This window comes from Ambystoma mexicanum, chromosome 1p (assembly GCF_040938575.1).
Source record: "Ambystoma mexicanum isolate Mex_15411 chromosome 1p, UKY_AmexF1_1, whole genome shotgun sequence".
NCBI classification, from domain to species: Eukaryota; Metazoa; Chordata; class Amphibia; order Caudata; family Ambystomatidae; genus Ambystoma; species Ambystoma mexicanum.
Genome location: NC_090921.1, coordinates 509,039,144 through 509,053,267, shown reverse-complemented (window position 1 = coordinate 509,053,267; position 14,124 = coordinate 509,039,144). Strand labels below are relative to the sequence as shown.

The 14,124-nt window shown below is 43.9% G+C and overlaps 1 protein-coding gene across 2 annotated transcripts in view; it reads right to left on the bottom strand.

The window, feature by feature from the left end:
• SH3GL1 (SH3 domain containing GRB2 like 1, endophilin A2) overlaps positions 1 to 13,710 on the bottom strand; it is a 362,525-nt gene extending 348,815 nt beyond the window's left edge. Inside the window, exon 1 of one of the 2 annotated variants that reach the window (XM_069649372.1) lies at positions 13,523 to 13,710. In XM_069649372.1, coding sequence (XP_069505473.1) covers positions 13,523 to 13,567 — 45 coding nt within the window. In that variant the 5' untranslated portion in view covers positions 13,568 to 13,710. The remainder of the gene's footprint in view (positions 1 to 13,522) is intronic. The other variant, XM_069649373.1, reaches the window with a different exon arrangement.
• Between the last annotated feature and the right edge of the window lie 414 nt (positions 13,711 to 14,124).

Genomic DNA, 14,124 nt, shown 5'->3' with positions numbered 1-14,124 from the left:
TAGTCCCTCCTGAGGTAAATGCTGTACCGGACGTGTAGTTGTGTGGGGGTGTACTTTATCAGAATGCCACTGAAAATGGACAAGATAAAGCCACTAAATATTCCACAATGCAGAGGGCTGAGTTTCTGGAACACTTGCAACCCAAATCGACACTTTTCAAACTTTGTGATGCAGTTTGGCTAGAAAACAATGGGCAATAATGATATCTTAAGACATTTATAACGCGCCTCTACACAATTGTTTCTAGGCGCCATATATCTTTCAAGATATATTGTAGTAATCTACTTGAATATCTGGAAAATACACTTTCCAACCTTCCAGATGCTATCATGTTGCATAGCATGAAGTCAGAAATGCCATCTCCCAAGATGGAATGTTTTTCCTAAGAGATAAGAGTGTAGGTGTTGCCGGAGGGCTGTATGGGTATGGGACACTGTGACCAAGATTTCAGCTGCTGTGTATCGCTCATGTGCATTATGTGAGGTGGAAAGAAGAATGGTAAGCAGGTTAGTGAGGGATTGTCAACAAGTCAGGGCTTGTCAGGTTGAGTGGTACTGGCTAAAATTTGGTCCAGGGGCTTCAAAATGATAGATGGGGTTTTCACATGAAGCTAGTTGATAGGTGCTGTAGTCCCACCTCTGTTGCAACAGGCAAGTGGATGTGCCGGATCCATGAGTTGTGACGAAACGAGTCCTGGGCCGACGTTAATTTCAAGGGCGGTAGGTCCTATGAGTCAATCGGGCTCAGTTAATTATTAGTTGTAGAGTGTGAGGTATTGGTCTGGAATTCTAAGGATGTCTTGTTGTCCCATTCCTGTTGTGGTGTGAGCAATTGGCGAGTCGGATTCATGCGAGTCAGTTCTAAGCTCAGAAAGAAGCAGATCAGGGCCATTTTCATCTGAACCACCATGTTATAGGAGTTTACAAAGTTCAGGTAATCATCCAGTCTGCGGAGTCACCTGGCCTTCAAGTGTCAGAAGTTGGTAGGCAGAATTGCGACTGATATTTCTCCCAGTTTGCTGTCGAAGTGTGGGCATGTTACTAAAACCACCTGGCTTTAGCAACAGTGCCACAAAATATCCTATCCAGCATTTAGTGTGTAAACCTCTTTGCAGTGGATGTTGGAACACTGTCACTGATGGCTTGATTGTCCATGTAGAGAGTTTTCAAATTGTATTCAGAGTTTGACAGGAGTCTGGGAAGTGCACAGTGTCAGGGTAATGTGTAGCAATTGTCCAAGTTTCACTGCCGATTTTTTTTTCTCCCTGTAGATGGGTTTATATGCAATACGGGAGGTCCAAGTAAAGGCTCTTGGCATAGTTCTATCATGGAATCTTAGCACCATGATTACAAACGTTCTGAGTGAAATAAAATAGGTATGGTGTGATGAGTGCAATCTTAGAAGAAGCAATTTCTGACTATTGCTTTAACTTGCTGTTCAAGGTTGAGCGAATTGTCCATGCAAAATCTAAATTTGTTTACACTGCTTGGATGAGGGAAGCTCCCATCTATCCCGTCCAAGCAAATCATTGTGATCTGTGGCGTTTTGGTGCAAGATCATGATTTCCACTGTTGGGTTAAGTTAAAGTATTTTGCAGGGAGTCAGGATTCTATTAGTAGAGGCTTTTGGCAAGATCTGGTGGTGGTCTGGTGAAGATTGGGTATGTGTGTATACAACCGGAATTTTATTGGCATAGTTTTAGCAGTAAGACCATTTCCATGAGGAGGGTCATGAAAATGCCCAAAAGAATAAGTTAAAGACTGTCGCTCATGTACAGCCCAATAGAAATATGCGGGATTTGAATGGGGCGTGTATGTAGTCTCAGTCCCATAGGAACGGAAAGACATCATCCAGGCAATCTCAGAACCACTTTATTTGCAACATTTTGGGGAGGATTGTGAAAAATGCTGGCCATACGCCCAAGAGAATAATGTTAAAGGATATTTGCACCGTGCACTATCACCACCGGAGTGGTCCCCTGGCGGATCTGAAAAGGAAAGGGGCCGGGGGGTGAGTTAGTGGGGACGAGCGGGAAAAGTGCAAGAGAGCAGTGGTGTGCTGTTGGCAACTTCAGTCCGATTAACTCTGTTCACTGAGCTTGGTGGTGCTTTCTGGTGTGCTGTTGGGCAAAACTATATGTGGTTTTTTTTGTTGTTGCGGTGTAGTGAAGTTTGTGCGGTTTGTTGTGCTTTAGAGTTGTGGTTGTGTTTCGTCAGAGTTTGAGAGGTTTATGCAGAGGGGTGAAACTGTTAGTGGGTTGGATAATGGCCTCGCTATCTAGAAGTGATATGTGCTAAATGTCCACATTCTTTCTAGATGTGGTGCGTGAATATCTCTGCATTTCAATCTAGATTCGGCTCTAGCTAATGTTCACAATCTTGTCTATATATGACGCACGCCAATATGCACAATTATATCCTAATGTGGCAGTGGCCCACCTTCAAAATCCTGTCTAGATGCAAAACAAGCTAGAATTCACAATTCTATCTAAATGTGGCATTAGTAGTATTCCCAACGCAGTCTAAATGTGGCACTGGCCGACATTCATAATCCTGTCTAGATGCGACGCAGGCTAATGCTCACAATTCTATCCAAGTGTGGTACTTGCTATCATTCACGATTCTAACTAAATGTGGTAATTGCTATCATTCACGATTCTATCCAAGTGTGGCACTTGTTAACATTCACAATCCTATATCGATGCGACGTAGGCTAATGTTCATAATGCTATCCAAATTTAGCATGTGCTAATATTCACAGTTCGAAGTGTGGCACGTGCTAACATTCAGTATCCTATCTAGAGGGAACGAGCTAATAATCACAGTTCTATCACAATTTTAAGTAGGTTTGTTATGTGGCGGGGCTTCCGGGGTAGAGCGATTGCTCTACTCCCCACCCTGTCCATCCCCTACCTTCTTTGTCGCTGCTGGTTGACAACTGGGCTTGGCTACTGGCTTCCCCTGCAGACACATCTTGGAGATGCCAATGCAAGAGCCGCCCTTTGCCTCGGGCCCTTAGCCGCAGGGGCTGCCTGGCAGAGGACTGCCCAGGTCAGGTCCCAAATAAGGAGGGGTGGGCCAATATGAGCCGGGGAAGGGTGCGGGAGGCAAGACTGGAGGGGAAAGTTGGGGTTTGAGTATCGTAGACTTCGCAGGCTGCACTGGATAAAATTAAGGCCAAAATAAGCTACAAGGACAGCAGAGGTACGTACAGTGCTTACCTGAGGGCCATGGTGGAAATGGCTGAGGAAGCGCGTTTGCAGAGGGAGTAGGCCCGCGAGCAAAACACGTGGAATTAACCAATAGGAGCCGGGGGAGGAGGTGGGACTAGAGTGGAAAGTTGGAGTTTGAGCATTGCGGACCTCACGGTCCGCATTGGGTGAAATGAAAGCTAAAATAAGCTACATGGGCAGTAGAGGCACAGCGCTCACCTGAGGGCCATGGTGGAAAATAAAAGCCATCAGTGTACCGTGGTCAGCAGTGATCATTACTGACACAAATTTAAGTGATTCCTCACTGGTCTCGAGGCAAGTTGGGTTTTGTAAGGGCTATTGGGCTCCACTAGTTCTTGCAGATATATATGGTATCTAGTGATTTTACCAAATAGAAAAAAAGAGAATGTATTTAACGAACAAAAAAAATACTGAAAATATATATATGTCGGAATGGGGTTTTAAACATGGGTTAACAGGGGGTATTAAGAGTATTTTTTCGGTATTTATGTTTCGTTACGATTTCATTCTCTATTTTTCATTTGTTAAAATCCAATAGATCCGATAAATGTCTTATTTATTGGTTATTTGTTAGGGACGTATACAATTAGCAAAAACTGTTTCAAAGCGCCCACATGGAAAAAGCGTGGGGACAGGGGAAGGTAGACAATGATTTACAACAAAGATAAATAATTGAATTAATAATGCTACAAATAATGAGAATTGCAGGGAGGGGAGACTAACCTAATATGCCTTGCGAGTGTTCAGAACGTGCAAGTGCAGAAAGGTGGCGGGGTTAGGGATAGGTGCTGTGGTGCTCATGGAGAAGTGCTCAGGGTGAAGTGCATAAGACGAGAACGCAAGTGAAACCTCCCATGGGAGCCTAAGTAAGTGCAGTAAAAAAAACAACAATAATAAAATAACAATCGACAGCGGCTGGGAGGGGGAGGGGGCCAGGGCCCTGAGAATACATAAGGACCCTGCACATCAGTCACACTACTGTAGGGTTAGCAGGGAAGAGAGGAGGAGACGGTAGAGGTCAAAAGAAAGATCTTGGGGCTTTTCTGGAACTTAACAAGGTCCTGCTCAAGTCACAGAGGGAGAGGGAGGCTTTTCCACAGAAGGGAGCCCGTCGAGGAAAGTGATCAACAACCAGCTCTCCGTTTAGCAAACCGCTTCACATGCCAGGAAATGGTGCCAGAGGCACTCAGGGGTCTAGAAGGGGAGTATTCAGGGCTCAAGATAAGGCGAGTACCAGGCCTTTTTACGCATGAAAATCTTGTAAATACGCCAGCTTTATTATTTTCCTGGGTACATTTACACACATGTTTAGAGCAGAGGTCAGTGCAAAGGTCAGGTTACTTGACAGAAACCAGAAGGCTTCTTGTGATTTTTATCTACATGGATGTAATTGCAAGCCACCTCTGAAACAGAATGTATTTCTCTGGAGCCTTTCAAAAAAATAAACTGCACACTGATAAAAGGAGTGGTTTCTTTCCATTCATCCTCAGAAGCACTGTGCATGTTTTCCTAGAATTTTACTATTGTTTAATTATGGAAAACTAAGTTGCAATTGAGAATATATATACTTTAACAAGTTATGCTTTTCTTTCAGTGAAAGCAAACCAGTATTGCACAATTATATTTTTCAGAGTTCCGGTGCTATGTGCATAATCATTCAGAGGCAGATCATTTTTACACTTCTAATTTAATTTACAGTCTAATTATAAAAACAGTGTGTAAAATGAGGACTATGCACAGTCTAGTTTACATCCATTCAACCTTGCAGTCAATGGGGTACATTACTATAAATGGTCAGTGGCAGCAGAGTTTTTGCTCAAGGGTGGGTGGGTAATTGTCATTACACTGGTCACAGGTATTCTAGCCTCTCAAATCTTCAAGACTACAAATAAAACATCCAAAACCCGACTCTCAAGAAAGTGCAAGCACTGTTCAAAAACAAACAAAAGAAAGTTACATTGGTAATTGAAATAGAAACTCAGCAAAACCTGTCCCTGTGATAATCCAGATTGGTATTTTACTTTATTTAGCGCTTTATAAATGGTTTGTCATACATCTAGGTACTGTGATCATTATACCTCATTCAATACTCAGTTAACCAACCTATGAAGGATGTTAGCCAAGATAGCTCTCCCGGTTGAGCACACGTTGCTGTGATCTCTGCATGATCTGTGGGTTGGGGATTCGAATCCTGGCAAGTCCAACTCAGCCTTTCATCCTTTCGAGGTCGATAAAGGAGTACCGACTTTGGTTTGGTGCTAAGTGTGATAAATATGTTCTATGTACAGAGCTTTGCCAAAAGAGCTATATAAAATAATCATTTGACCACTAGATGAGAGATAGAATTTAGCATGGAGTCCTTGCCTCTCTGCACTGTTGTATCATAACATTAGCATACCATTAGGTAGTAATAGCCCCAGGAATTTAGGACTCATTAAACATGAAAAGACAATTCTGCTATCGAATCTCAAAACACACAATACAAAATCATGTATGTTTTACTATATAAGTGGCTAGGTTTTTGCGATTTCAACATTGAAATATATACAGGAGAGATCAAATCGCTAGAAATAATGAAAGGTGTATTCTGTCACAATGCAGAAAGCTGCCGCATAGTAATGATATCCATACAGTTTTTTCACATGTTGGCTGGATGTCGCATACATTTTACTCATGTGAAAAAAGTCATTTTTACTCTCTTAAAATCACATTTACTCTCAAAGTTTAAAAATAGAGGAAGGGGCAGGGGGGCGAAGCCAATGGTGGAAGGCCAGAGTGAAGGGGACCCAATAGGGAGAATCTCTGTTTTGCTGGTATTGAGGCAGAGATCATTAGCAGTGCACCAGGCCTGGATGAAAGAGGCAGCCAGGGATGAAGGCAGGTGCAAGGGCGTCAGTAGGACGTTTAAAGAAGAGTTGTGTATCGTCAGCGTAGCAGTGGATGTTGGGGGCGAAGGAGGAATTGAGGCATCCCAGCAGAGAGAGAGGTGTATGTTAAAGAGCCAGGGTGAACGAATGGGGCCGTGAGGGATGCCACAGGTGGAGGAGCTAGGGGAAGAGAAAGAGGCCAGATTAATATTGGAGGAACGGTCAGTTAGGATGAAGGTAAGCCAGGCCAGTGCCCGATCCGAGAAACCAAGGGCATCATGGAGCATTTTTATGAGGATGGAATGGTTCACTGTGTCAAATGCATAAGAGAGATCAAGGAGGATGAGAACAGAAGGGGAGTTGAAGTCCAGGGATGCAAGCAGTGGGGTGTTCAGAAGAGCAGTTTCTGTGCCTCTGGATGTTCGGAAAACAGACTGATGGTCGTGTAGACCTCCAAAAAGTTTGGTATGAGTTGAGTTGGCAGAGGGCCAACTTTTCAAGTAGTTTCCCCAGGAAGGGGGTGATGGAAATGGGGAGGTAGTTGGCTGGACGTGAAGGGTCTGCAGAGTTTTTTTAAGGAGGGGCACACAAGGGAGTGCTTGAGGGAGGAAGGAAAAGAACCAGAAGCAAAGGAGTGGTTGCAAAGGTCAGCAAGAGCAGGGGCAAGAGGGATGTTGTACTTGATGGTTCTGGAACAGCATGGGGCAAGGCTGTTAAAGTATGTCCTGGGTTTTTTAAATGAAGTGAGGCGAGTGCATCGCAAAGATCCTCGGAAGGAGTAGGGTCAAAAAGATACTGCAGACGTGTGGCCAGTTCCCTACAGATTTTTAAGAGTTCAGCCGTGTAGTTAGACGCAGTAGACACTCATGCCTGAATGTGGACTCTTTTTCGGCATGAATGGAGAGTCTGCAGTGTCTCTGGATCAGGCAGCAGGCCAGTTTGCCATAGGGTGAGCCTGAAATATGCCACTTCCTTTCAGCAGCCCTGCAGTTACGTTTTTGGTCTGCAAGTTCGGAGTCGTGCCAGGTGTTACGCTTAGAGGCAGGTTTCAGGCAGATCCTCATGACAGGCAAGGATGTCAAGGGTGTTGGTAATGGACAGAGGTTGCTGAGGGCAGAGTCAGTGGTAGAGTCTGGGTTGGGTGGGCAAGGGGGAATGAAGGTGGAAGAGAAGGCAGCAGCTGACACTCGTTTCATCAGGCGGATGTTCGTGAGCGAGGTTGGCAGAGCTTTATGAGGAGTTGTCACAGAGCCATAGGGACCCAGATGCTGTGATGAGAGAGTAATCAGACCAGGAGGAAGAGATGACCAGGGGAGAAGAGAGCAAGGGTGGAGTGGATGATGGCTTCTAGCGTGTGTCCAGCAGAATGGGTAGGGCCAGAGGAAAGAATGGAGAGGGAAAGGAGTTATAGGATTGCTTGAAAGTGAACGTTGGAAATTGGGTAGTAGCTTGCCGGGATGTTGAGGTTTTCTGTAGACTTTCTTTTCGTATTGATTGATGTTTGCAGATTTGAAGGCATGCCAGGCAGATTCATGTTCTATGGAGCAGTTAAAAGGTGATCTGAAGAGGAAGACAAGCTCCTGTTGTGTAATGACTAACTACCCTCTGGGCTTCTAGTAACCCTACTTTGTTTCTCGAATTGACTAGGACGAAAAATATCTACTTGGAATAAGCGTGAAAGACTGACCATTCAGGTACATGTTGGTAAAGACACATGCTGCAATTCATAGCCAAGGATTGACAGTGTGAGTGGGCAGTGAGGGTCGTTTGTGTGCCTATGTGCCTCCTTGTATATAAATGTATTATATCCAGTTCACAATAAATGCCATAAGACTGCTACTGTGGTGCTGGGTGATGTATAAATGTTTATTAGAATGAGCTGAAATAAAATAATGTGGTGCTGCTGCCTGGGCCTTACCTAGTCTGTGTGCCAATTAGCTGGTCTGCAATCCTGATGGGGGCAGCAGGGGCTGTGTGTGTTGGATGTATTGGATATGAGGGAGGCCAGCAAGGATCACTCATATGTTTTAACATTTTATGCTTCTAAACTGCAGAGGGGCCGGGTGGAGGCTGGGGGCATTTGTTGGAAAATGGTAGTACATATTCATAGTACTCCTTAAAGTTCCAAGCAATGGCTTAAGAGGGGTCCTGTGTCCATTCAGCCACAGGCTTGTTGCTGAAGGGCCAGATGACTGCCCAGTGCCCACTGAGGGCTGCATTTGTATACCTTGCGCGTCTTTACAACATAACTTGGTTAATGGGCAGAAAGGACCATAAGGGACCTCCAAAGTAGATATTTTTCATGAAGCAAGGATTACTTATTGTGCTGCATCATCCAATTTCACTGCATTTTACAGCAGATATCGCTTCTAGGGTAAAGCCAGCACCCTATACCTCCTCCCATTAACTCTCCTCTCAATCTGTATCCCACATACTCTTTGTTTACAACCTCTTCCCATCAACCCCATTTCTGCTGCAGTTATACATCCCACAGTGAAAGGCAGTGGTGGGTTGGGGGATACCTTTTCCCCTCTCGTTCAGCACTTGCGAGATAGCATCAGATCAGTATCAAGTACCACACAAACAACCAATAACATCACATGTTTATATAATGTTTCATGTCAGAAACCACCAGCTTGCAAGCGCTGTAATAACACGTGGTATGGTTATCCAACTTTATGAACATTGAAAGGATAAGTGGCAGAGTTGGTACAGCAGAATGGCACCAGCGTCTGAGGCAAGCATTTAATTCCTTGCTCTGTACTCATGAAGTCTAACTTAATATTTTGTTGCCTCCTTCCCCTACTTCTATTACTCGCCCCCTAAGTGCTTTCAATCGCCTAATAGCGCATATAGATGGCTATACTAAGTAAGGTAATCACCACACCATCTTCATTCTCAAATAATGCAATTTGTTGTCTTTGCTAGTAGGTTAGTTTCACTTTCAGCATTGAGGCATTCGAAAAGTTTTTTTTTCAAACGCTGATGAATTCAGGATGTTGAATGTATCCGACAGTCTTCATAAAGGAAAAGGAGACCAGGGGGCGTATCGAGATCCTGACTGGCAAATGCTGCTTGAATAAAAGGAGTCCTTAACAAACAATGTTGACATTTTAAAACATCGCATATCACAAAAAGAACAGTCACATAACAGGAGAGACAGACAATATAGCCTGTTTGCTAGAGGTTTGTGCACATTTCACAATGGTCGCTACCAACCGTTACTGAAATTCTTTTTGAATACGACACTGCTGTAAACCCCTCCCTAAAAGATACTGGTATGAAGATTACAGTGGATGTCCTGTTGCTTCCTCTGCTCTGCATCCCACGCCCCCTCCCCTTCGGCCTTTCTGTAAAGGGACTTCCGATGGAGCTAGAGGAGGAAGGTGGGGGGAGGGATAGACTGATGTTTAGGAGGGAAAGGCCGGAGGTGGGCGTAATGCAGATGCGGGGGGAGGTCAGCGCCGAAGGGAAGCAGGCAGCAGATGCAGCATATCCTAAACCGTGGCACCAATCCAAGTCCGGCACGGGTTATCCCATTTGTTGCACACCACTTGGAAACTCTGCAAAACTTCGCACAAAAGAGCTAGCTTTGCATAAACACCAATACACAGCAAACGGCCACGACGACGGTTAAAATGTGATACCAATTACTAAACTGAAGTGATCGCCTGATAAAGCCCAGACCCAATCCTATCCAGACCCAATCCCATCAACAAAACATGGTTCTATACTTTGGTTACGTTATTGTATTACCGCTGTACCCAAAAAATGCGAACGCTATTAATTTGGTGCAAAACGTTTTGTACAAAAATTCCCCTCTGTGCAATTTTCCACTTCATTGTTGGGAAGTGTAAACATCGATTGCAAGAGGCATTCTAATTCATAATGGATTCTTGTTGAATCCTCTTGGTAGTACAGGGTGGCAATTTCAGGGAGTCCATTGCATTATCGCCAGCATGAAAGTCCATGCTGGTGCTAAATCACGTGCATTTTTATGGTGGGGCAGGAAATTTAGGTCTGCTTCGTTCCCCAATTCAGCCTAACAGATGCACCTATAAGTGACGGATCAGAAAAATTGACCGTTAACACTTTTACCGCCATTTTGGTATTTCTACAGAGCACATCTGCAATTTCTAAGGTATCCTAATGCTGTAGGATAGTCTGGGATTGCGTATTCCTAAATCTCAATTCCATCAAATTGCAGTCTGGGCAAAGGAGTCAGTGCAGTGTAATTATCTCAGACAATATAAGAGTATCATGCAGGATGGAAGTGGCAATGTACATTTTCCCAGCCCAATGGTAGCCATGGGATTACAACCCAAGGAAGAACGGTGCTTAAATTAAGATATAACATCCCAGTGAACCCACCATCAGTGTAAACATACAATATTAAAACATGCTAAAGAGACCAACCGCAAAGCGTGATTATCCATATATATCTTTTTTTAAACACTGGATTCAAAAGGAGATTATAAACTGAGAACCATGCACAATGGACCAACATCTGTTTAACCCATATTACAAAGCAATGTGGTGTAGTTTTACCACAAACAAAGGTGGCAAACTACATGGAACTGCAATGTGTTGATGTGCAATTATAAAAATTGACAACTGCTACATTTTTAGGGGAAGATTGGGTCTAACGGCTCAGGAAACTAAAGCATCTCCCCATCTGACAAAACCGTGCAATTCTATGCAGCAGACTATCACATATACCTCAATTCACTGACCTGGCACAGTGAGAGCGCTTGCAAACAGATTGTACAACTGTTAATGTTAATAAGCACTGTACAACTGTTAATGTTAATAAGCACTGTACCATAAGGGAACATTTACATATTATGATGTTACTTCTACTGCGTTTTGCATGTCCTGCTCCCTGGCATCTGCGCAATTAAACTACATTCACCCCATGCCGTCGCACAGGTGTGCTCAAACACACAACATGCTGATCAACTAAGCCACTTGCATATGGCTTTTGAATACACCCCGTCAACAAACGTTGAACATGATAACACTACACATCTACAATCAACCATAGCATACTAACAATATGGCCACACAAGATCTCCTTCCTATAGACGAACTGTTCTATGCTCCTTACCCAACACTAGTAACTCCTCTGCCCACAGGGATCAGGATACTTCCTGCCCAGAAGCATCACAACATCAAAGTCACCTTCCATTTTCTCCCCTCGCCCCACCAGCCTATTCCACCCATCTTTTTCAGATCCGCCAGAGGTTCATGCAAATGCAGCGGTGTGTTGTATAAATCAGGGAAAATAAAACCATATGTGTTGAGTACCTGACTGAAAATCAAATGTGCAGCTATCTAAGAGAAAAGCAGATGTTTACTTCAGAATTGTTAAGGCCAGGTTCATTGTGCTCACTCAACTACGTGATCTTGAATATAACTTTGCATTCCCCAATGAGTACACAAAAAAATAATCACAATGATTATAAGTAAACACGTCGTTTAAAACCAAATTTTACAAATATATTTTAGCCAAGACAATTAGCCCTATATTTCTGATTAGTCAATTAATGTCAGAATGATGCATTAATGTGGGTCAAAAACAATTGCTGATGCAGCGATATAATAGCTCATTTAGCAGCTCTGCTACAGCACCATTACCGAATTTGGAGATTCCATTCAAATGCTTACGTCCCAGAAAACATGATAAAGTAAAAGGAAAAAACATTACAACTGACAATTCCAGCAGAGGGGCACTCAGAGAATACCCCATTGAGAGGGACGTATGTCCAACTCGTTATCAACTTCAACTGACTTGCACAAAAAGCATTCATGGTTATCTTTCTGATCAGTATAAACTGCCTCTGTGCTCCCTGTCTTGCGAACCAACCGCCCCAGCCCCAATTATGGTAAAGTTTCCTCAAATCCCTGACTGGAAGACTCTTTCTAGCCAAATGAATACCTACCACTTTTCAACTTCCACGTCATTCAAAGAAAGGTAACCCAAGGCAAGAACTACCTGGGTGCTCAAATTATAAGTTATTGGCATTCATATAGCACACAAAGGACACTGCAATGGCAGTTCACGATGTAGGGCAGTCTGTAATTGTATAGTTGTTGGAACTCTCGATTCAGCCATACCATAGCATGGGTAAAGGAGTAGAGTATAATCTATGTCAGTATTACCTGCCTACAAACAGATGCATGGGTCCCCGAGACACCACAGGGTTATACATAACACTACCAGTCAAGTAACACAAAGAAGCACACCAATCCTTTTAACAAGTCAGACTGGAAAGAGATGAGGCGAACCATTATGCTTCCAACATGCGACCTGGATCTAATCCACACTAACCTATATTGGAAGGTGATGTATTGGTTGGCTGGCCTTTCACAGCCCCAGCCACAGGTCCATTCCCATGCACACATTAATTTACCAACACAGTTGAAGATTCAGCAATCACACAAAAGGATTATTAGTGCATAAGTATTATGTAAGTGGCAGAGGCACATTTTAAAAATCCAAAAATAACATAAGGGCATGTTATGGATGTCAGACACAATGTTTTCATCTAAGCATGCCATGGCACTCAAGGAGGCCCACCTCAAGCTATGCTCCCATTCTGACAGGGTTGCCCCAACCCCCTAGCTGTCTCTACTATAAGTATTTCTTCTTGCGTGGTTGAATCTTTACCACTGATTCCGAGCGAGTGACACCTCAGACTGACACCATACAAGTAGCAAAGCTAGTCCTCCACAATCATGCTTTTGATCACTCCCTTTCGAACCTCTCCACCACACTAGGGGCCCATTTATCCTATAGCTTCATACTGGTTTCTCCAGATTTTAACCACATGTTGGTTGTTGGGTCGTACGATGCTGGTTGTTGGGTCGCATCTATTAGTGCAGGGATCTGCAACATTTGGCTGTCCAGATGTTTTGGACTAGAAGTATCATCAACCCTAACCAGCAATCAATAGTGAGGAATCAAGGGTATCATAGTCCAAAAATCAGGAGAGTCAAAGATTGCCGACCACTGTACTATTTCCTCGATTCTTAGCCCCGTCATGGTCTTATCTTAGCCACCGATTAATACTTTAATCCACATCAGCCTCAAGAACCACCTCCTTCCTACTCCACGCCAGTAAACACACGTCCCCAATTTTAGCAGGCATGGTTAGCCAAAAAACCATGCAGTTAAGTTATAATATAGCCTTTACCGTGGGAGCTGAGTCCGGGGCTGTTTTCCACTCCACAACTTCGACCGTGTTCTCTATCATTTGCAAAACTAGTGCTGGGTTGTTTTAATGTATCAGCCGTACTCTTCATTTGATGCAACCCCCCCCCCCCCCCCCCCCAACCAACCAGCCAACCAACCACCCACCGTGCCTAGTTATCTCACGAACTACAGATTATTTGGCGCCTATCTCTCATCATTCCTTTTTACCTGACTCGCTTTATAGAACTGTTTCTTCAGCCCGGCCACCGACATCCTGCTATGAGAACCGGAGACGGACCACAGTGGGATTACTAAAACACCGAGGGAAGGGCAGGCCCACAATCAAACACGGAATGCACAGATACACCACGGAGAGGGGTACGGACAGGACCGACAGACACAGCCCCAGACTGACTGACACATAGAGCGCTCCGCCCCGCTCCCGCCTCTCAGGAAGTTACATGGCAACCGCACACTTCCGGCGGACTGACATGATCTGGAGGCGGGCACAGGTACACTTCCGGTTTGTGTCACGGGCAGTGAGTTGTCTTTCCTTTACACCATTTTGGAGGTGGCAAAGTGAAAGTGGACCGTTGACAAACTTTGTTATGTCTGTTTCAATTGGTACCCACCTGGAAATAAAAATCGTATTTTTTAAGACACTACTTTACCCAAACATTCTAGAACTGAAGTTTGTTTATTGCAACAATCCTAAAATATGTTGTTAAGGGTGTTTAGGCGGTTAAAAAATATTGTTTAGCCCTCAATGTTTATGTTATTCTAACAATCTGTACTAACCCTAACGACTCTCTCCAAGCAGGTTTTACCTT